The sequence below is a fragment of the Diadema antillarum genome, unplaced genomic scaffold (assembly GCF_040938485.1).
Source record: "Diadema antillarum isolate AM-2024a unplaced genomic scaffold, OU_Dant_1.0 scf00000049, whole genome shotgun sequence".
NCBI lineage: Eukaryota > Metazoa > Echinodermata > Echinoidea > Diadematoida > Diadematidae > Diadema > Diadema antillarum.
In genome coordinates this window covers 3,711,244-3,733,644 of record NW_027270938.1, presented here as the reverse complement: position 1 = coordinate 3,733,644, position 22,401 = coordinate 3,711,244, and the positions used below count along the sequence as shown (strand labels likewise).

Here is a 22,401-nt window from a genome sequence, read left to right as displayed (position 1 = left end):
CGGGAACTCGATCAAAGGACATGATGACAGGTAGTATTGATAATCCGTAGTCTCGTCAGCAGATCTGCAACAGCCCCTTGTTGCCGTCGGTATCCGAATATATAACGCAGTATTAATTTGCAATATATAGCGCCTTTACGGAAACGACCTCCATTAATCAGTGCAACATCATTCAAGATCAACTCGGTCCTATAACATTCTAAACTGTGCAGGCATTTTTAGGTCCGTAATAGTTGGCGATGTTTTTTCTTTTTTTTTTCCTGTCATGACCGGTGTGCCAGGAAGGACTGAAAACACTGAATCTATCAACTTTTGACCACATTGTCCTATTTTCTTCTTTAAACTAACTTCCCAAGCATATCGATATGAGCGGAGATGAATGAACGTATATTAACAGGTTACCAACAAAGTCTTTCTATACTTTTTAGTACGATACAGGGTTTCCTATCAAATCTAAAATACTTTTGGCTATCTCTTTGTTTTCTGAGAAGAAAGAATCTACTTTTATATTGAGGAATCTTCCTTTCCTTGCGATGCCGTAAGCCTCTCACTTTTCGTCTTCATGCTGATGCTAACGGAGATATTTTCCCGGGCTTTACCCCGCCAACAGGGCCAGAAAAACTTCTTGAAGTACTTCTTGAAGCTCGTCGTGGTGAAGGCATACACGAAAGGGTTGACGCACGAATTGGCGTAGGCGAGACCCAGGCAGAGCGTGTACACCTCGCTTTTGACGTGATTGTTGTAGTGGTCGCTGTCACTGTACAGCCAAAGGTTAATGGTATGCATAGGCGCCCAGCATAGAGCGAAGAGAAACACGACGATGAACACCATTCGAGTGATCTTCTTTTTCCGCCGCAGCGACCGGGCGTTCGCCTGTGCGGATTCCGTACCAGCTGATGTTTTGTGCCAGACCTGGTAGAGGATTTGGATGTAGCAGAACATGATGATCGAGAGGGGTACGACGTACATGGCTAGAACGATGAAAAGGTAGTAGATGAGGTTTCCGTGGTTCCACCCGAAGTTTCGGTCGCACTCGAGGTTGCCGCTTTCTGATTCTTCTGTTTTGTTGAAAACGAGCACGGGAACGTGGACGACAACGGAAACTGCGATCGTGAGAAAAGAAAAAAACAGAGAACAGATTCTCTTTACTGTGATCGATGTCCAAAGCAGTGTGTGGAAACCTAGTCTCTTCAAATTCTGAAGCTCTCATTCAGTCTTGCGTACATACAAAATTGTATATTCGTACTCACGTGTTCGTATTCTTTTTCTCTGTTTGTATGTTTGTCTATGTGTATGTATGTGTGTGTATGTATCAAATACACACAGAAATCAAGTCTTTCATGGACAGGTACATTTCCTTTGCGGCATCTAACAATCCAATAACATAATCATAGATTTGCAGCATATAACTTTTCGCATGACATAGGGTTAAAATGTCATAGTAAACAAGGATAATCATAAGTTGGTATATTTGATCACTCACTTAACAACTAACGAAAAAATGGAGACCGTGCATGAGGCAATTCGCTTAGAAAATTAACTAAATTCTCGACAATAAAAATGTTGATTCGTCCATATCGAATTGTCATGGAAACGACTATGGATGTGGGCAAAATTTGAATGTCGAGTCGCGGAACTTACATAACCATATTCCGATGTTGAATAGCGCCGCTCGTCGGGTTGTCCTTGTGTTCCTAGAGCGGACTGCATGGACGATCAGAAAGTATCGATCGATCGTCATCGCGGTGAGCGTAAGACACGTGGCCTGAACTGTTACCTGTACAAGAAAGATAAAGATAGATGGATAGAGAGATAGAAAGATAGATAGATAGATAGATAAACAGATAGATAGATTATAGATGGATAAAAAGAGACAGAGAGAGAAAGAAAGAGTGGAGTATTATTAGGAATATTCGACAAAGTTTCTATCTCATTTTTCTAGGGAAAATCTTTTCCCTTGTTGTTGTTTTTTTCTTTTCTCCTCATCCGTTGTTATATTTGTTTTTGCTTTTGGAGGTCTGTTATTATCCTTACTACCTCCATTTTACTTTAACAGGCACTGTTCCTTTTCTACCGAAGGAGATTGAACATCTGCCCTTATTCCATGGCACCTAATAAAACCCATGTCATTTTTCATGTCACGACAAGATTGGTAATGGTTGTAGTCTGGATGATTATGGAACTTATTTCCTAAATGTCAAGTAGCCACTTATCAGGAAGAACATAAAGCAATAAAAAATGCAAACGTCACACACTCAAACACATGAAAAGAAACATAGTCTACCTATTGCTTTTCAGAACGCCTTGTCTTTCTTCCTACAACTCTGACAACACACAATTCTCAAATCCACAAGTCATCCATGAATTGGCGAACAAGGTTTGGATTCAATTCAGTTCGATAAACTTTCTTTTCCATACATAACAGCAACAACACCACTAAACTGACAATACAACTCAAAATGAGTACATCAATTAAGCTCAGCACAATGTGAGGAATCTCAATGAATTTCACACTATACGCTTCAGGCCATGGGATCAATTTTACACGTTTTTGGAAAATGTATCGACTCCGGCACTGAAAACAATACATGTCAAGTCGGGTCCCTCCGAGAAAATTCGTCGAAAAGCGAAACAAAACACTAAGGAATACTAAAAAGTGGACGAATACAGAAAAGGGAGGAAAAGACGACTATGCGACAACTAACACAAACACACACACACACACACACACTCACACACACACGCACACTCACAAGCACACTCACACACACATACATGGTATGGACATACAAATGCCTCCAGGATGAATGTATGCTTACAGTATTTTATCTATAATTATCTGTGTATCTAGCCACCTGTCTATCTACCTACTTATCTTTCTTAATTATTATCTATTATCAAATCAACACAACGATATTATTATACTAGTGCCTTAGTATGGGCCATCCATCTATCCAGGTACAAATCTCTCCTGTTGGCCTTTTTTATTTTTAAATTAAAAATTGTATTTTTCATAAATTCACTGGGGATTTGCATTTTTAAAAGGAGTAAATCCATTTCATTGTTTTATTGTTATTCATTTTACTTGATTCATTTAATACAACGTAGTTTTTGTATTATAGTGCATACTCGGTAAGCCCGGTCTCGTGTGCGTTGGCATTGACCCTTGAACTCTTCATCCTTTGCCCTTTGCCCCTTGCCCTGTCCTCTTCTTCCCCTCCCTCTTCCTGTCCACTTTGACCTCCTGTTTATTCTTTAAATGTGTATGTATTACAAAGAGAGTTGCTTTGTTTCTGTCTGTGTGCGCCCCGACAAGCCCCCAATTGTTATGGGCCCGAGGAAAAGATGGCGGCGATCAACACGTCGCATGCATCATCATCAGTGACATCAAACAGAACAAGAGACCCGCGGGTCTAGCGCTCACCTGAGTATCGCAAGTTCACCTTTCACGCAGTCACTAATCTAAATTATTTACAGCTCCACCAAAATTTGACCAGGCATTCTCAAGTAGAAGATGAAAATGTACAATAAAGGCCCAATTTTTTTAAGATTCCTTAATTTGGGGGGATTGGGGCCCCCTGGGGCCCTCTGGGTGGGGCATGGTGCCCATTTTGATAAATTGAGATCCTGACCCCCTAGGGATGCTACGTGCCAAGTTTGACAAAAATCCATCATGAGGTTTTCAGGAAGAAGATGAAAATGTACAATTCAGGCCCCCATTTGGACCCTTCCAACCACCCCCCCCCCCCCCACCCAAGAGGGGCACCCCTGGATCTCCTATGAACAAACTTGAAACTACAGTCATTAATGTACTCACTCATAGTATTATCTCAGCTCTATAACTTCTGATTCTAGAGAAGATTTATAAAGATTCCTTCATTTGGGGGGTTTGGGACCCCTGGGGGCCCCCTGGGTGGGGCATGGTGCCCATTTTAACAAATTGAGATCCTAACCCCCTAGGGATGCTACCTGCCAAGTTTGGTGAAAATGGGTCATGGGGTTCTCAAGACGACGATAAAAATGTACAATTTAGGCCCCATTAGGACCCCTCCTCACCCCCTCCCCTGGGTCCCAAGGGGGGCACCCCTGATTCTGCCATGAACAAACTTGAAACTACAGTCATCAATGTACTAACTCATAGTATTAACTAAGCACTATCACTTCTGGTTCTAGAGAAGAAGATTTTTGCAGAATCCTTAATTTTGGGGGGCTTGGGCCCCCTGAGGGCCCCCTGGGTGGGGCATGGTGCCCATTTTAACAAATTGAGTTCCTAACCCCCTAGGGATGCTACCTGCCAAGTTTGGTGAAAATGGGTCATGGGGTTCTCAAGAAGAAGATGAAAATGTACAATTTAGGCCCCATTAGAACCCTTCCCCACCCCCCTCCCCTGGGTCCCAAGGGGGGCACCCCTGATTCTGCCATGAACAAACTTGAAACTACAGTCATCAATGTACTAACTCATAGTATTAACTTAGCTCTATCACTTCTGGTTCTAGAGAAGAAGATTTTTACAGATTCCTTAATTTTGGGGGGTTTGGGCCCCCCTGGGGGCCCCCTGGGCGGGGCATGGTGCCCATTTTAACAAATTGAGTTCCTAACCCCCTAGGGATGCTACCTGCCAAGTTTGATGAAAATCGGTCTTGGGGTTTTCAAGAAGAAGATGAAAATGTAAAAAGTTTACGCACGACGCACGACGGACGACGGACGACGGACGACGGACGACGGACGACGGACGACGGACGACGCACGACGCACGACGCACGACGCACGACGCACGACGGACGCCGGACGAAGGGCGATCGCAATAGCTCACTTGAGCCTTTGGCTCAGGTGAGCTAAAAACTGCATCGCCACCAGACTTTCTTTGAGAAACAGCAACTGACAACGTTATTCTCACCCTCGAGCGCCATGTCTGTCTCTGAAAACTCTCGAAGCTTATCTATCCCCCCCCCCCCCCCCCCCCCCGGACTTAGCATGCTACACTCATTTGCGTAAATGCATATTCAAGCACAACTCTTAATTTAATTTCCGCATTTTGATTAAATGCTATGAATTTCTAATAACATGCTGATCAACGTTGACAAAGAAGAAGAGGTTTTGGTACTATATCATCCTTTTTATGATGATATTTGAAGAGAAAGTAGCCTACATACAAAAGTGTGTACTCAGAAAAGATGCTTTGAAGTTTAGGGTCTAGTCAAGTGCTTAATTTTACCCAGCTGTGCTCTCTGCAATGAATGGAACAGAGAACTGGATAAAAAACTCATGGCAACTACTATGAAGGAATTATCAAACTGAAGTAAAAGTTTGGATATCTTCAATTACATACAATTTATGACAGGCACTAACTGCCAACGCAAAAGCCCCATCCCTTCAAAAGTTATAAGAGTTGAAAGTGATAAGTGTTTGAAGGGTTTCTAGTGCTTATAGACCGAAACAAAGTGTGCTAGAAAGACACTGTTAAAGTTCCTATTTACCTTTGGGAGCAGTGATTTTAAAAAATCAAGATATCACTTTTGATGCATATGTGTAGGTCAGTTATATCACAAAACATCCTTATACCGTATTCTTTTTTTTTTTGCAATAAAGCCTGAAAGAGTATAAGGAGATATCACTATTTTCCTCATTAAACCATAATTGTAGACGGTTTAGTCTGGAAACATTTTTATTACAACTATTGTTCACATTTTGTGTATTTACCAATACTTAACATCGATTGTACTGGTTCAAATTTTTACATTGGTTGTTTCTATCCCTAACTCACATTTTAGAACTATTTTGAAGCACTACTACTGGGTTTTTGTTTCATCTGCAAATGGTAAATTATGCCTTTAAGAAGATAATTTCCAATTCGTGTTACGATCCCCATCCTTAGAAATATATTGGAGAAGAATTGTTCTTTCATAAAATATTGAAAACTGAAGATTGACAAGGTTTTCCCTTTCCACGTGTTTCCAGTCCTCGCGGAAAATCGGCTCGTGTGACTTTTTGTTGGTTTTTGGAATGCATGGTCACATTTATAAGTTCGCTTTTTACGACCATCAAGCTGTTTGGTGATAACTCCATTATGTACATTTACTTATTTGTTTGGTTATAATATTTTTGTTGGGTAAATACTTTATATGTATATTTACTTTATTGTTGGGTAAATACTTTGAATGATTATGTATATTTACTTTATTCGGTTGGGTGAAAACTTTATGTAGTCTTTTTGTGTTTTATGTATATTAGCTGGGATATTAGCGCGCCTGGTCCTTGGTCTTCGTGTTTTTGTTTTTGTTTTTTCTTGAGGAACATTTCCCATTCTACATTGTTAGTCTATCAGTCAGGTCAACGCGAACACATAACGGAAGTTCACTTTTAATGGCAATTAAAGGAAAACACGCACGCCCCTTCTTTGTTGCTTTATAGCTGTCAAATTTGAGGAGACGAAGACTTCAAAGTTATCATTCGAGAACTGTACTTTATAAAGAATACAAAGAAGAACTTGAAACGGACCACGCAGATGGTGAATGATTCGAACCATCTTCCCGTCCATGCAACCCTGGTCCCTGGTGCTCCGGTCGGCTGAAACAATGCGTTCTATTTTGTTTGTACAGATGTACTTTGTGTCAATTACCCTACCTCGTTCCTGATGAAACATCGCAGACTAAAAGAAAGAAAGAGCGAGAGACAAAACAAAGACGCACACAAAAAAGAAGACACCCCTTATTCCCCTACCCTCTTACCCATCACCATCCTCAGCGCAATAATTTGTTCCTATCTGGGCCCGGGGGCAGCGCGCAAAATGTCATGAAAGAGCTTTCCAGAGAAACAACGCGCGATGCGCGACATCAATTCCTCTGCATAGCGGTGAACCAATCCCTGGAGTGGACCAATTTCTCACTGAACGGTACCAAATCATTACTTCTGCGAGGCAACACGAGGGAACCCGTTTTTACGAGAACGCTGATTCAGATGTATCTTCTGTCAGTCCTGCAAGATTGCCTCTTCTTATTCAGACTAGATAAATAAGTGAGTTTTGACGTCATCGACGGATTCTAAATTTTCTTTTATAGAACTTTTCTTCTTCTTTTTTTTTTCCATACGAAGGCGGCATACCAGACTTTGGTACCCTTTGAGATTATTTCACAAATGAAAGGTGATATGAGGAAAATCCTCTCAGCTTGCAGGGAGGCGGAGAATTGCCTCTCGCCGTATTACTCTGAGTAGCACAAGCAGTGGATATCTTGTTGCAAAACTTTCCCGCCGAATTCTGCCCGCTCAACTTAAAATTAACGAGCCCAAGGAAAGGAGAGGGGACTACACCAGACCCACTTTACGTTCGCTTCGATGACGGACAATACTGAGCGGCATATCGTGTTGCCTGTTAAAATGTCATCTTGTTTGTTTGGGTTTTTTTTTTTCTTCCTTGTGATCAATGATAAAATAAAGGATAAACTATAAAGAAATTAAGCACTTGAGCAATTAACTGTCAACCTCAAATTCACGTGCAATCTCTTAACATACAATGTGACTTGCCCACGCGTCATTTCCGTGTTGGCAGCTCCTTCCTCTTATTCAACCTGCTTGCTCCCCACCCCCCCCCCCCCCACTCTCTCTCTCTCTTCCTAAATCCTTCTTTTTGATAAGTAGTTACAGCACATTGGTCCTTGTGACGGGTTATTTAATATCAGGCATCACATCGAAAACCATCTAAAAAATCCTACTTGAGTAGATTAAATATCATTAAGCTTGGTGAGTAGCGGAATGTACTGAATGCAAAAGTAAAAATGCTAAAGTGCATTCGTGAGGTAGATAAATAGACCCACACACACACATGATCACACACACACACACACACACACACACACACACGAACACACGAACACACACTCACGCACACATTTTATACAATCTATTTCCCACTCATGGGGTGGAACAGTCTAGTCAGCTTAAGGCTCGTTTTCAGGGCCTTCATACTCTCAGGTTAAAGATTACAAAACATTTTATACATAACCATGGAATGCATGTTAATCAAGGACAAGGAATGCATAAACTGATCCTTGGATGAATAAAACCGAAGATTATAAACACAGTTGTGTCAGATATAACAAATACTAAGGGGAACAACAATTCATATCCGAGTGAGAATTCAATGATTGGGGAGAAGAAATCGTTTCTCTCCCCCTCCCCCCCCCCCCCCTCTCTCTCTCTCTCTCTCGTACTTTGCAATGCTTTATATATTCAGCAGCTTTTTTGCTACAATTATATTTAGAGAGCAACAGTTGGGTCCGCCAACTGCGTGTTGGTCATGAATACCTAATCAGTAGACAGCTGAATTACGAGTATGTGCGTGTATGTGTGTGTATGTGTGTGTGCGTGTATGTGTGTGTTTGTGTGTATGTGTGCTTGTGTGCTTGTGTGCCTCCAAAAAGGGATTTGTTCGTCCCTTTTATGGCTAGAATGGATACAAGTAGCAAGGTGCCAATCTGGCACTTGAGGCAATAGTTATAGATCCTGCACACGTTGAACCTGATCTCCTTGACAATCTGGGGTTGAAAATGGTTTTCTAATTTGACTATTCTGTTTTAGATTTTGTACGAATCGGAATTGTAAAAGGACACGGAGAGAAGAATAGAGAAAAAAAATGTGAAAATTAAAGGTAAACGGCAAATTTAGCAAATCATTTCATTTTACAGCGCAGCCCGGTGGTTGTCGGAAGCGAGCAATTGCTGAAATCGCATTGATGTCATTTTAGAAGGCAGATTTCTCTCTCCCTCTCCATCCCTCTCTCTCTCTCTCTCTCTCTCTCTCTCTCTCTCTCTCTCTTTCTTGGATCGCATGTACATTTTCAAAGTAAACATTACGCGAGGGATTTGCTCAAAAGAAAATGCATATAAAAAACAGGGTCACGAAAGAGACAAAAAATGAAAGAGAAAATGGTCCAGGGCAGAGGTTTGGCAAAGGAACGGGGAAAACTTTAAATAATGAGAATCAGGCAGGGAAAAGGGAAGAGGGTTACAAGAAATGTAAATACTAGCTGCTGTTGTTGTTGTTGTTTTTTCTATAGGAGAGACAGTGAAAGAAAGAACTTTTTTTGTAACACAATGGCCCGAGGACAATGATAAGAATAGGGATATCAAAATCAGGACATATAATCCACGCCAGCGTGGGACCCTAGGGCGTAGTTTGCTTGACATGGAAAAATCAAGGCGGCAAAAAACAGAAGGAAAACTCGCTCCTAAGCGACAGAAAAGGGAAATGGGTTTTTGAAATGGTAGAAGAGACCTTCCGCGCCTCTTTGACAGAAAAAGTCTAAACAAATGAATGCTACATTGAAGGAAAAGAAAAACACTCTAAAATGTAGGAACTGGATCATTGGCTGATTGGGTATGGCTTATTGCTGCAATACGCAAGTAACAATGTTATACAGTACTACATTCATATATTTAGAGAGAGACATGCAGACAATCAGGTAGAAATATATATGATTTGTATATTCAATTTATATATAGCTATATCTATATACATATATATAATCATATATATATATATATAGGGAGAGAGAGAGAATTATATGTATATATAAACATATATATATATGTATATATATATATATATATATATATGTATGTATGTATGTATGTATGTATATATAGTAACTGGCAGTGTAAATTGGGGAAAAAGTAAGACTCCTACATGTAAGAGAACCAATGAAACAACGATAAATTACATTTTGACGTTCGCTTCATACAATGAGAGCTATAGAAGATGAGGGATGGAGATAGATTTCCTTGTTGAAGATTTGTCTAATTATTTCTTTCATCAAGACTCTCAGGATTCTCTCACTGAACAATATGAGTTTAGTTCATTTCATCACTCGCTGTCTTTTCGATCCGTTGTACACTCTCTTTTCCCCGCCGAAAAAGATAAAAGACACTTGAAAGAGCATCTCATTGCAATCACATATTCATGATGATATGATTAAACATGCATCTTCATTCTTTGTTTGTTTGGTTGTTCTCTTATTTTTAGGGGAGAGGGGTATTACTGAAGTATTCGATGGAAGTACATGCCACATAATCATGACAGCTAGCCTTTTCATACTTTTTCGGCACACTCGACAGAATGACAGGAAAGAAACACAAGACTTGTATTTAAACCATACCATGCCTTTAGGTATCTTGATCCTTAGATTTAAATACCGTTGGATCCCAACGAAGAAAAACATGAAGAAATAGAGACGAAATGAAAAGAGATGAACGTGAAAACGAGAAGAAAATAAAAAATGACTCTATCATCCATACGAGTATGCATTTAGCTCTTTCGTGATAGTATCATGATTAAAGTGATCTGAGTATATAATGTTCCCAACACAGAGACAGCGATGAAAACGAAACATATTGGTCATGCTGGTGGATGGTGATACTCTCTTTCAACTTTGCTGAAAATACACCGTGCACGCCCCTCACAGTCCGGGCTCTTATACCTCTAAATGAACGCAGCTGATGAACAAGAAAAGAGAAAGTGGAGGCAAAATCAATTTGGACAATCCTTCGGTGGCAATTTGAAACGGCTGTTGTAAATATTGCAAATCCTCCCGTATCGTACTCGGTTTACTCTACCAGAGCGTTCAGGGCAACTTTCCCACTAGCTCTTGCTCCCTCTCTCTCTCTCTCCATCGACGCAAACATCACATGAACCCCGATCTAAATGGATACTGTCCCATTCATGGCCCAAGGCTTTGACGAACATCAAACACAATCTATGATTTCATCTTCGATAATTCCGAGCAAGCCCGTGAGATAAGAGTCGCGATAATATGCGATGAAAGAGAGAAATAATCGTCATATACGTTCATTTTCAATATTGATGCAGGTGTCTTTTGTTCAGCGGCACAACTCGCTGTTTGATGTCTTCTCTTGCGATGAATTGCACAGCCGGAGTGCCAATTTATATCTGTTTCAGTTAGATCACAAAAACAAGAAGATAATGCATCGCTTTTTGTCTGTTATGTTTATCTTTACTACACGATAGAGTTCTGTGTTTATAAACACATGTGTGTGTTATACTTCTGTTTTGCTTTGGTGTGTTTTTCTTCTTTCTCATACTATAACGGTACCGTTACGCCTTGCACCATGACAGATATAATTTCGTTTTTATATACTGATTATAACAAAAAAGGACGGATCAAATTCAATGTTCATTAGTACGAGGGTAAAATTACATCCTAGAAAGAAACGTTCATGTTGTTTGACGCTTCATCCTCCCGCTCTATTTCCTCATCAGTGTTTCAATTTGATGAATTTTTGGACTTCCTTGTTACGTTAAAAAGAATGGTGATTTCAGTTTGTTTGGTTTCTTTTGATATGAAGGGAAAGCAGTGTTTCGCTGAAACAGTCACAAGAAACAATATTTGAGTCACGGGATGTCAAATAAAGGCTTTCCTCTTGTGAAATATCATTCCGGTAAAAGCATCTGACAAACGCTCATTCTTGGGAGCAGCAAAATAAAGCCAAGAGTTTACGCAAACTGAAGAATACGCGTTGGATACCGGTATGTCTCTCTGATCTATATGTTTGTGTTGCACTAAAAGGGAACTGCAATATGGAAAACTACAACAACATCAGCAACAGCAGCAGTAAATGCGTGGAAAGACTTATCAAACACTCAAGCGAACATCGTCATGCACTCTCCGAGAATAGGACGAAATCAAAACCGGGTGGCTCAAATTGACTTGGCGGGTACAAATGCAACGAAACACAACACCCTCCCCACCAACTTTAGCTTGAGCGGGGGGAGAGAGGCAGGTCGACAACGCCTCGCTAGAGCCGCCGCTGCGATCTCATCGATCAGCCGGCAGAGAGAAGGACTAGGGTGACTGGTGGAGGTGTGAGCTTTGATCATTTCGAGTGTCGAGATCGATCGAATGTGGCCGGAGGATTATCGTAGCAAATCAAGAGAGAAACAAACAAACAAACAAACAGAAATGTAGATACAGAGATAGATAGATAGATAGATAGATAGATAGATAGATAGATAGATAGATAGATAGATAGATAGATAGATAGATAGATAGATAGGTAGATAGAGATAGATAGATGAATAAATAAATGTATAGACAGATAGATAAATAGATAGGCAAATAGATAGATGTAATAATAATAGGTAGATAGATAGAGACATATACATGGATATTATATGAATATTACACAGATAGATAGATAGATAGATAGATACATACATACATACATACATACAAACAAACATGCATACATACATACTGTACATGCACGCATGCATGCATACACCCTTACATGCATACATACATACTGTACATACATGCATGCATGCACACACCCTTATACGTACATAAGTAATAATATACACAGAGAAGAGAGAGAGAGAGAGAGGGGGGAGGTGGCGAAGGAAGGGAAGGGGGAGAGAAAGGTGTGAGATATGGAGAGAAAGAGGAGAGACAGACAGTAGTGGTGGTAGAAACGCATCCAAAATAGTATCATAAAGCAGAATGTAATCACGGAATAAATCATAAAAAGGAAAAACACCAAGGGAATAAAGAAATAATTCGACGGGCTCTCCAGTGACAGATTGAGGGATGGACAGGTTGTGAAAGAGGAGCGAGTCAACAAAAGACCAATTTTAGCAACAATTAATTTGTACATTGCATCATTACTTATGTATGAAAAGCAAAACAACAGCAAAACGAAACAGATTCTAATTTAGGAGCAATTCTCACAATATCTACAGCAATGGCGCAGCCTCAGGCTGACATCCTAATACTCTTTTTGTGGGACTGAGGTTTTAAGAGGTAAGGCAATGCGAGTCTAGTCAAACGCTATGTCTGCTCGAGGCATTGTTTTTTATTTTAGCGCAAAAGAATGATACGACTAAAGACGTTTAATACTATCAGTTTCGACACCATCGTTTGGCACCATCTACACATAATTTCACCCGCGACGTCACTGCAGCAGTCTATATCTGAATAGTATCGGTCTCCCTGTCGACATGTTTTCTCATGAAATATCACCATGCTGCTATGCGAGCTTTATGTTACTATGGTGCAATGCTCACGTAAGCAATTTAAAGTTTGGGCCAATGAGGTGAACGCACTTGTTTAAACCCGTTATTGGTCCGTGAAATAATTTTTCATAATATCAACACCGGTAGGCCTGCAGTGCACAGTATTGATCAGAGCGCTCAGAAGGTTATAACAGTATAGGTATGGTGTCACGTATTGCTAAGTTTGTAACCATGGCAACTTTTAAATATTATGGGGCAGTCACGTCACGCCAGAAACACTCGTTAGCGTATCCGCATGAGCCCAATATGACAATATGCATAATATGACCTACATAGACAAATATGTAAAGCTGTATACGCACAACCTCATCAAAGTAAATCAAATAGAATATGTTACAATAAGCGAGGTCATCTGTGAAAGCTTGTCTGAATCAGACAGTTCGGCTTGCCTCAGAAGAGAAAGTGAAAGTGTGGAAAGCCAGTGAAAGTGTGAGCCTAATGAGACATCCTACGAGAAGGCTACACAATATATGTTGGTAGTGATTAATGTGGCGTCCCGTGCGGTAGTCTAGCGCTGTCCCTGTGACGTGACTTCGATATGAACTCTTAAGTTTCTTTTACACACGAAACGAGAAATTTGGAGTTTTCCCAGTTTGCTTGTAATGTCCACAGGGAAGTATTGACTTTCCCTGTCTTGGGAAATGTGTAAAAGCTGTTGATTTCATAGCTGCAGGATAGTTCTAGAAAAATGTCCCCTCTAAGATAATGTGAAATAACTGACATTCCGTGTACATAACAAGTAAGGAATGATAGGCACGTGGCGTCGCCGTGTTTGTTTGTATGCTTTCCTGCATATTCTTTATGGCATATACTTCAAGTTTGACGTGTTCGTGTCGTGCAGATTTATTTGTCTTGTCGATTAACACAATTGTTTCCAAATCTGATTTGGATTTCATCCGAATTTCTTGCGATTAGTCGTTGACAGATCGGTACTTTTATCAGAAAATAGTTATACTTGTATTAAACCCTGCGCCTACGATTTTACCAGGGCAACGTAACATTGATGAGTTATACACCCACGCTATATGGCACACATGCGTGTAGTTGCATGTATGTGAGTGTGTGTGACCACGGCTTAATGTTAAGGATCAACCACATTGGTGCTCTTTTGCTAACATTAGCAGTGCAAATAGGTTTGATGAAGTGGGTAACACCCCAATTCTAATGGCGAAACGTAATATCTCGCATGCTCGCAATCTTCACGCACTTAAAGAGATTAGCATCACACAGGTGTAAGGATCCACAGTCCAGACTTCTCTCCTTCACCGCACTACGTGGTTGACGGACGGACAGCTTAGATAAGAACCGGTAGATTTAGATCACGATCTGCACGCTTTCAAAGCCGCGATAACATGGTTGCCATTTGCAGGGATAACTGTTACTACTGCAACTAAAAGAAAGTTTCTAGATCTCCATCGAAGCCACTCCCTACGACTTGAATCAAAATAATGTCGGTTTGTTATCCACTCATCTCCTCCACTGGTTCTCTTCTGAATTTTCAAGAATTTGACAGTAAAGACCACCGTCTAAATTTTAATATTGGATATGATATCGCCTCTTCCTCGAGAAAAAAAAAAAACCACCTGCACAAAATGTAAGTCAGCATCAGTGAAAAGCAGTGATGGCAGCGATAATACTCTAATCGTCGATGCCTTTGAAGTGTCGTTTGCCTAAACAGTGCCGTTTTCCCCATTATTTCCGCCGCTTTCTGCATCCTTATTGATGCACAGCGTGTGATTTATCATTGAAATTGAATCAATTACTTTAATTTGTATGCATCCGGAATCACTTCGTAAGTGAAAGTTACTTTTTGAAATTTTATAGGTATTTAAAAGATCATTCATCCACACCTCCTTATCGAAATGGAAAACATACTATCAAACAAATTCATATTCAAAGCTCAACTTATGTCACGGGCACTGCGCTGTAATTATCTTTAAAGATCTGTCTATCACGTATATAACTGTGATATGAGGGGACATTATGAATAATTGCGATATAAGTAAGGAATGTGTATAAGAAATGTAAAGACAATTTTATTTCATTTGATTTGAATTCAGTATTTTATCATTCCATGGTTCGATAGGAAATGAATCTACAATTCTAGGCACATTTACGGAGAGTAAAGGCAGATTGTACGGTAAAATCTAGAATGGAATTTCAGTAGTAGAAAAGATTTTTTGGAGTATCAAAATTACTTGGTGACAAAAAGCAAAATAAGAAGCTTCGGCAAGAAACTTTGTTGCTAACGAGAAATTTCACGTGAAAAACAGTGTCAAATAGTATCTCTCTTCCCCGAAAACCTAAAAGCCATCACGTCGTAGCATAACCGAAGATCTTTCTTCTTACTGTTCCATGACATTTGCTCCTGCGACAATTGCTCCCACGAAATGCCTGCATGCTAAGGCAAACGTAGATTCTACCCACAAACATAACCCTAACCCCGATCCTAATCCTCACATCAAACTAAACCTAAAACCCTATCACAGCCCCAGCACTAACTCTTGAAGTCCTCGGAGAAAATAAAACCGGAGCAAATGTCGCAGGAGCAAATGTCGTGTCACCCTTTCTTACATGTTGTAATGTGGCACTGTAGCGTTTTCTTGCACCGTAGCGAGATCTCAATGAGAGATAGTTGGTATGTGTAATGCCTGATAAGCGGAAAGACAGGAAGAAAGATGGAAAGGGAGATAGATTTATTAGATAGATGGTAGAGAGACAGAATGTATGACAAACCGATAGAGAGAAAGAGGGCAGAGAGATGGACGGGGATATCTAAAGTGTGAGTGAGTGTAGTGCGGTACACGATTTAGCTTTAGATGCCATTTGTATAAAAGCATGTCTAATTAAGACAACATGGCGCATAGTATGCGCCATAATTGAATAACGACTGGCGACGGATTGAAGGATTAATGTGCAGCACGTCTAATTGAGAAAAAAGGCACTCACCAGTCTTAGCGGAGCCTCGTGACATTACATCTTGTTCGACAGGTGTGCCACTCGCCCAAGGCCAGAGATCTCCCAGTGATCTTATGGCACCATCACCTTTCAAATACACTATCTCACTATATCCCGTGTCACACACTCTCTCTGTGTCAGAGCATCCACTTACGCGCTAGTTTCTGGTAGCGCGAAATGCGCGAATATTTCAACACCGCAAAAATTTCCACTTTTACAGTAAGTGGCGTAGTCTAGTTGCAAGGCCGCGTTTGCATCATCTTGAGAATTACTATAAGCGATAAAAAAATTGTGATTTCGTGTTTGTCACAAAATAAAAAGTTAATCATAAATATTTTCTGCCGCCTTTCTAATCTATTTCTCAATTTATCTTCTTCAAGAACTGGCCAAATACAAGCAAGCGTAACTTTCCATTGAGTTTATCTATTTGTCGCCATCATCTAAACAGGTTTTAGTGTAAGAATTTCCTTCGGTGAGAGCGGATGAGATACTGCACGCTTAGATAGATATATCGAGTGATACAGGCACTCGCGTTCAATGTCGTAGGATCAATGACCCGCAGTGAATGTTTGAGTGGACATTCTCAGTCAATGTGTTATGCAAGCGCGAATTTCAAACTCATCAGTGCCACTAGCAGATGCGTTCGGTAGGCATACTGAATATTTACGTTATCAACTTTCAGGCATAGGTATGCATACTGAATATTTACGTTATCAACTTTCAGGCATAGCTGATTTCCTATCAGAATCACAATGATCTCACAACCGTGCTTATCATGGCAAGGAAGTTGTTTTGATTAGACTATGGCAAGACAAGTAAGACTCACGAATCAAGTACCCTAAGTGAGGAGACAAACCAGACAAAGAGTAACAAAAAAAAAAATCCTCGCCTGTCTCTTCTAAAACAACAAATAAATACAATGTACTAGGGATTCTTTCGTCCTTGTTTTGAAATAGAAGTATCCAGAATAGTTTATCGTTGATCTGTGATCTCCAACATCAGCAAACAGGCGTGGTGTCTAGGCAAGGGCGGACAAAATAAAAAAGTTTTAAAGGTGGAACAAGGAATAGTTTGTGACAAATAAAACGTTTCATATTGTGAGATAATATTGGCATGTTTGTTTGCTTGCTTGTTTGTTTGTTTGTTCAACCACGAAAAGGGCACGAAAATTGAACATTTGCATTCGCAGATTGAAAACAATAACCGTCTAGTGGGTGGTGGGGGGGGGGAGCCGTGGTGTTGATGACGATGGTGATAATATAAACAGATATACATAATTATACACAAATATTCCCTGACCATTTGTGTGTGTGTATGTGTGTGTGTGTGTGTGTGTGTGTGTGTGTGTATGTGTGTGTGTGTGTGTGTGTGTGTGTGTGTGTGTGTGTGTGTGTGTGTGTGTGTGTGTGTGTGTGTGTGTGTGTGGAGGGGATGGGTGAGGGATTAAACATCTTTGGTCAATACAAGTTCACATGAGATCTCCGTTTCAGGACAAACGCTGTAAATCGGAGAAGAACCGAAAGCACATAATAGGGTGGTGTTTTTTTTCCTGCTGTAGCTAGACAAAACCGTGAGGGCAAGACAAATCCAATTAAAGGACAAGTTCACCTTCATAAACATAAGGATTGAGAGAATGCTGCAATATTAGTAGAACGCATCAATGAAAGTTTGAGGAAAATTGGACAATCGATGCAAAAGTTATGAATTTTTCAAATTTTTGTGTTGGAACCGCTGTATGAGGAGACTACTATAGCTTATGAGTCATATGCGTACAACAGTATAAAGAAAATGTAAAGAAAATTTAACATATTTTCACTTTTTTCGCATAATAAAAGAGCACTTGACTTGCCTCTTTCTAAGGGCAGGGGGAATAATATTACCCATAACATATGTCGGTAACGAGTCAAGGGAATGTGTACTTTTTTCAAAAGATGAAATTTTGTGAAAATCTCTTTATATTTTCCTCATATTGTTGTACGCATGTGACATCTAAGTTATTCATACACTGCAGTAGTCTTCTCATCCAGCGGTTACTGCACAAAAACTTCAAAAATTCATAACTTTTGAACGGATTGTCCGATTTTCCTCAAACTTTCAATGATGTGTTCTACTAATATTGCTACATTCTCTCAATCCTTATGTTTATGAAGGTGAACTTGTCCTTTAATGACGTTCGGTTTCGAATAAACAGTAAATGACGCATATCACGCCTACTACTCCATCGTTCTTAGCATTTCTGTACGCTTATCTTGTCTGATGACCGCAGTTAATCTAATTTCAAGAAATGTAGATATCATCAAGAAATCAAGAATCTGAGATGAAACATCGAAGAAAGAACTTGGATGTACGAATTTGCATTCTGCCCAAGATTAGGGGTCTGACTCTTGAGATAGAGAGTGAAGGGAGAAAAAGCGAGAATGAAAGGGAAAAGGAGTGCAATGCGCGCATATCACGAAGCCTGGGGGTATAAAGCCATGACTGTTACTAAGATGAAGTGGGTAAAAAATCTGACGCATGACATAAAATTACGTACATTTTATCCTGGAAACATAACACAGTTCAGATGGTGCATTTGTGGAGGCAATAGAGAACTTACAAGAATGTGAGAAAACTTATTAGAATGTGTGGTTATTTCTTTTATCATGTCATTCTTATGTATATTCACGTGTTTTATTTTCCTTCTTCTTTTCCTTCTTCTCCTTGTTTTTCTTTTCTTCATCTCCTCATCGTTCTCCTTCTATTTGTTCGTCTCGATCAACAGCACTATCTTCTTCTTTCTTTTCTTGTTTGCCTTCTTCTCCACCTTATTTTCATCATCGTCATCAGCATCTCATTCTACATACTCTTTGATTAGGCATTCTGGTACATAGAAACGGAAATGCCCGGGCTAAAACTTTTGCATCCTTCAAAATTATCGTTGCAAATTTACGATTTGATTTTCCGTTATTCTTTTCATCACTTAGCAATGCCGTGCTCTCTGCAAGGCGTCACTTCATTTAGCAACTTCAAAACTTCTCATTAATCAAAAGTTTATGCGCCCAGTACAATTTCCGAGGCACAATTTACTACTTGCCTTCAACAACTTGGCAATTGTTAATCGTATTTTAAGATGTGTCAATAAATATTTACATAGCTTCGATGTTCATGCAGTTGTCGCCCCTGCCGAAAACGTTAACTGAACGAGCGAATGATTTGTTGCTAGTCACGCCAGGAATGCCACCAGTAAAAGAAGCGTTAGTATTCTAAGGCTCAGGCTGTGCTTTTTTTCCCCGCGTTCACCAACCAACACGAAAAGACAAAGCCAATTTGATCGAGGGCTATAGCCAGCTGTTTTCGCGAAATACAAAGTCTCCTGTGTATTTTCATAAAAGAACAACGAGGCGAGAAGAATTACGCCGTTCATTTTCTCACAGAACGTTTATGAGATTTGTTTTTCCTTTTCATACAGTTTGTTACGCAGAGGAAGTGGGGGATATATACCGAAATTTGCAGCACTCGATCACTAATGTTTCCCAATTTGGCTTGACGTATATTGCATTTCACAGCGAACTAATAAATCTTGTTTTTTCTTTACCCTGGCTAAGTCTACCTCTCTCTTTTCTCCCCCCCCCCCCATCCCGTCTCTCTCTCTCTCTCTCTCTCTCTCTCTCTCTCTCTCTCTTTCTATTTCTCAACGCTATGTTTGTCTCTTGCCTTTTTCCATATAGGGCGGGATTAATTAGCTAAACGCGTTAATACCGCACTGGTCAAACGACCATAATTCGCACTTTATTACCAACAGTTCATAACCGATTAGAGTGCGGTTGTATCATCCATTACAGCATGAAGAGAACCGAAATACATGCATTCGATATCCGCACTGGTCTTTCATACACTCTCAGCCACTGAGTACTTTAGAATTTGAAAGCGTGTTGGATTTAATCAGTTTTGATTGTGCGTATCTGAGCATGCAAAGTGATGGAATCGTACGAATGTGTGTAGAACAAAATCAATTCGACGGACCTTTGATAATGCGCGTCACAATGGACTCTGCGCTCTCGTATCATAAAGCTTAGTTGGAAATTGCCAGAACAGTTAGCAGAATAAACAGGCTTTATCGGCAGACGATTATTGTCTACTTCATTAATTTCCATTTAGGAAACAAACAACAACAAAAAAGAAAGAAAGAAAAAAACACACAATGCCAACAAATCACGCAGGACTGACTCCAGCACTTTTAAGGTCTCTGCGCATAATCCATTCCCCCTTCCCCATTAGCTTTGCCATTACAACTTAACTTTTCATAGGATGAATGGCCTGAAAAACCAAATTGGTCTATATAGCAACATCAGCAAATAGCCTTGGGTGCCAATTGTTTTATGTTTCATGTTCTCGAATATAAAAGAGAGTCAGTCATGCAGTCAGACAGCGAAAATTCCATCGAGGTAATATTAAAAGGCGTTTTCATTGCCGAGTAGAAGTTCACCAACAATATCAGCGTTTGATGAAAAAAAATGGGAATATTCCAAATTTAATAACTTCCAAATACGTCTGTCCAGTTCGGAGATAGTGTCAACGTTCTTTGTGTTTGGTTTATGAGTGTATATCGAGAATATTTAGCAAGTATCTTCGTGAAGTAATATACAGTGGACTACATGGTCTGACGATGTCTCAGTTATGCGAAAGAAGATAAGACCTTTCTGCAGGTAATCTGTGGATATTTTTCTTATTTCTTTCAGTTAAGGAGGGTCAAATAACAAAATACTAGCGCTGCTGTCATAATCTACATATAGAAATGGCACGAAAGTAGGAGGTGTTAGGATCCTCTAAATATTCGAACTTTAAACGAGTTATCTAAAGAGTCTGTGGGGGATTCCACCTTTAAGGACGCAATGGCAGTCTGAATGTAAACAATATAACCTTATGGTGGCTAATGGGCACTTCGAAATGGGTCACGTGACCCTAGGTTCTCATTGCAGACAGTCTATTACTTGATATTGTGCGTGTGTCATTAGAAGAAACGAGATGGTCATTTTCGATGTCAACTTGATGATTTCAGTCTCAATTCAATTCAATTCAATTCAAAGTTTATTTCATTTTTCGACAAAACATATAAGTCACACTTCTTTTGACAACAGAGAATAAGGTAAACAAAAAAAGTAGGTTAAAATATGCATTTTACAAATGATACTGCTTTAAACAAATCGTAAGAAAATATGTTTAATGCATATAAAGTACATTTCAAAATATATGTACAATTCAATTGATTAGAAGGAGAAACAAGTCTGTCCAGTAAAGCGCCTGCTCTTGTTCACTCACATAGTGTTTTATCACTTTGGAACTTGATTTCAATCATACATTTAGAACAAATCATAATACTGTCGTATCTCATTTCTTTTGGATGATATATTTTGGATTGTTATTACATTTTGTCATGTACTGTACTAAACATTGTCGTTCCGAGTGTTCCACGATTTACAAACTCTGCTTTTTAGATGATTCATCATCATGATGTTGAATTTTCTTTTAAGCAAAGAATGCGTTGTTTCTCCTTCTAATCAATTGAATTGTACATATATTTTGAAATGTACTTTATATGCATTAAACGTATTTTCTTACGATTTGTTTAAAGCAGTATCACTTGTAAAATGCACATTTTAACCTACTTTTTTTGTGCTCCTGTATGGACATAAATCATAATCTAGTTGAATTGGATTGTTAGACTTGTTTCCCTCTCGATTTTTGACTAAGGATTGCGCAGCTTTTTCAATGTGTGTTTTCTGTATCGAATAATAATGCGGACTATGAAAATGAACTGACGAATGAATTGTACAGCAACACTCTCCCGCTATTACATGTACTAATATTTCCATGATTCCATGAAACGTGGAGTGTACGCGTCTGAAGTTGTGCTGTGGCTAGTTTTAAGATACCATAACAACCAAAGCTCATTCATCCCTTAGTTATGATTTCGCGGAGGAAAACTGTTTACAGCTGAGCATCCTGCCGCCACCTGTTTCAGTCCAATATGATGAGGGAAATTGCCAACTGATAAATCACTCAGTGATAAGCACACACAGACAAACACACACAAACACACACACACACACACACACACACACACACGTACTTACACACAAACACACACACTCAACACTCATTCGCAAAAAAAAGACGCCTACATAGCACTAAATTTACAATATCCAAAGATCTCATTTGTAGAAGTATGTGCACACTTCACTCAAAGAGTTACATCACAGTGGGCTTGTGTCCTTCATTGCTTTTATAAGTGAAAAAAAAGACCTCGCTAAAAGTAATGATATTAAACTCAAAATAAGAAACGGTTAAACAGGGATGAAATGGAACATAGAAGTATACATA

At 39.6% G+C, this 22,401-nt stretch overlaps 1 protein-coding gene across 1 annotated transcript in view; it reads right to left on the bottom strand.

Annotated features, from left to right (window-relative positions):
* Positions 1 to 504: 504 nt before the first annotated feature.
* The window catches only part of LOC139715482 (G-protein coupled receptor 54-like), a 37,227-nt gene continuing 15,330 nt past the window's right edge, over positions 505 to 22,401 (bottom strand). Inside the window, exons 2-3 of the mRNA XM_071627054.1 lie at positions 1,642 to 1,777; positions 505 to 1,103 (exon numbers count right to left, since the gene is read on the bottom strand). Coding sequence (XP_071483155.1) covers positions 505 to 1,103; positions 1,642 to 1,777 — 735 coding nt within the window. The remainder of the gene's footprint in view (positions 1,104 to 1,641; positions 1,778 to 22,401) is intronic.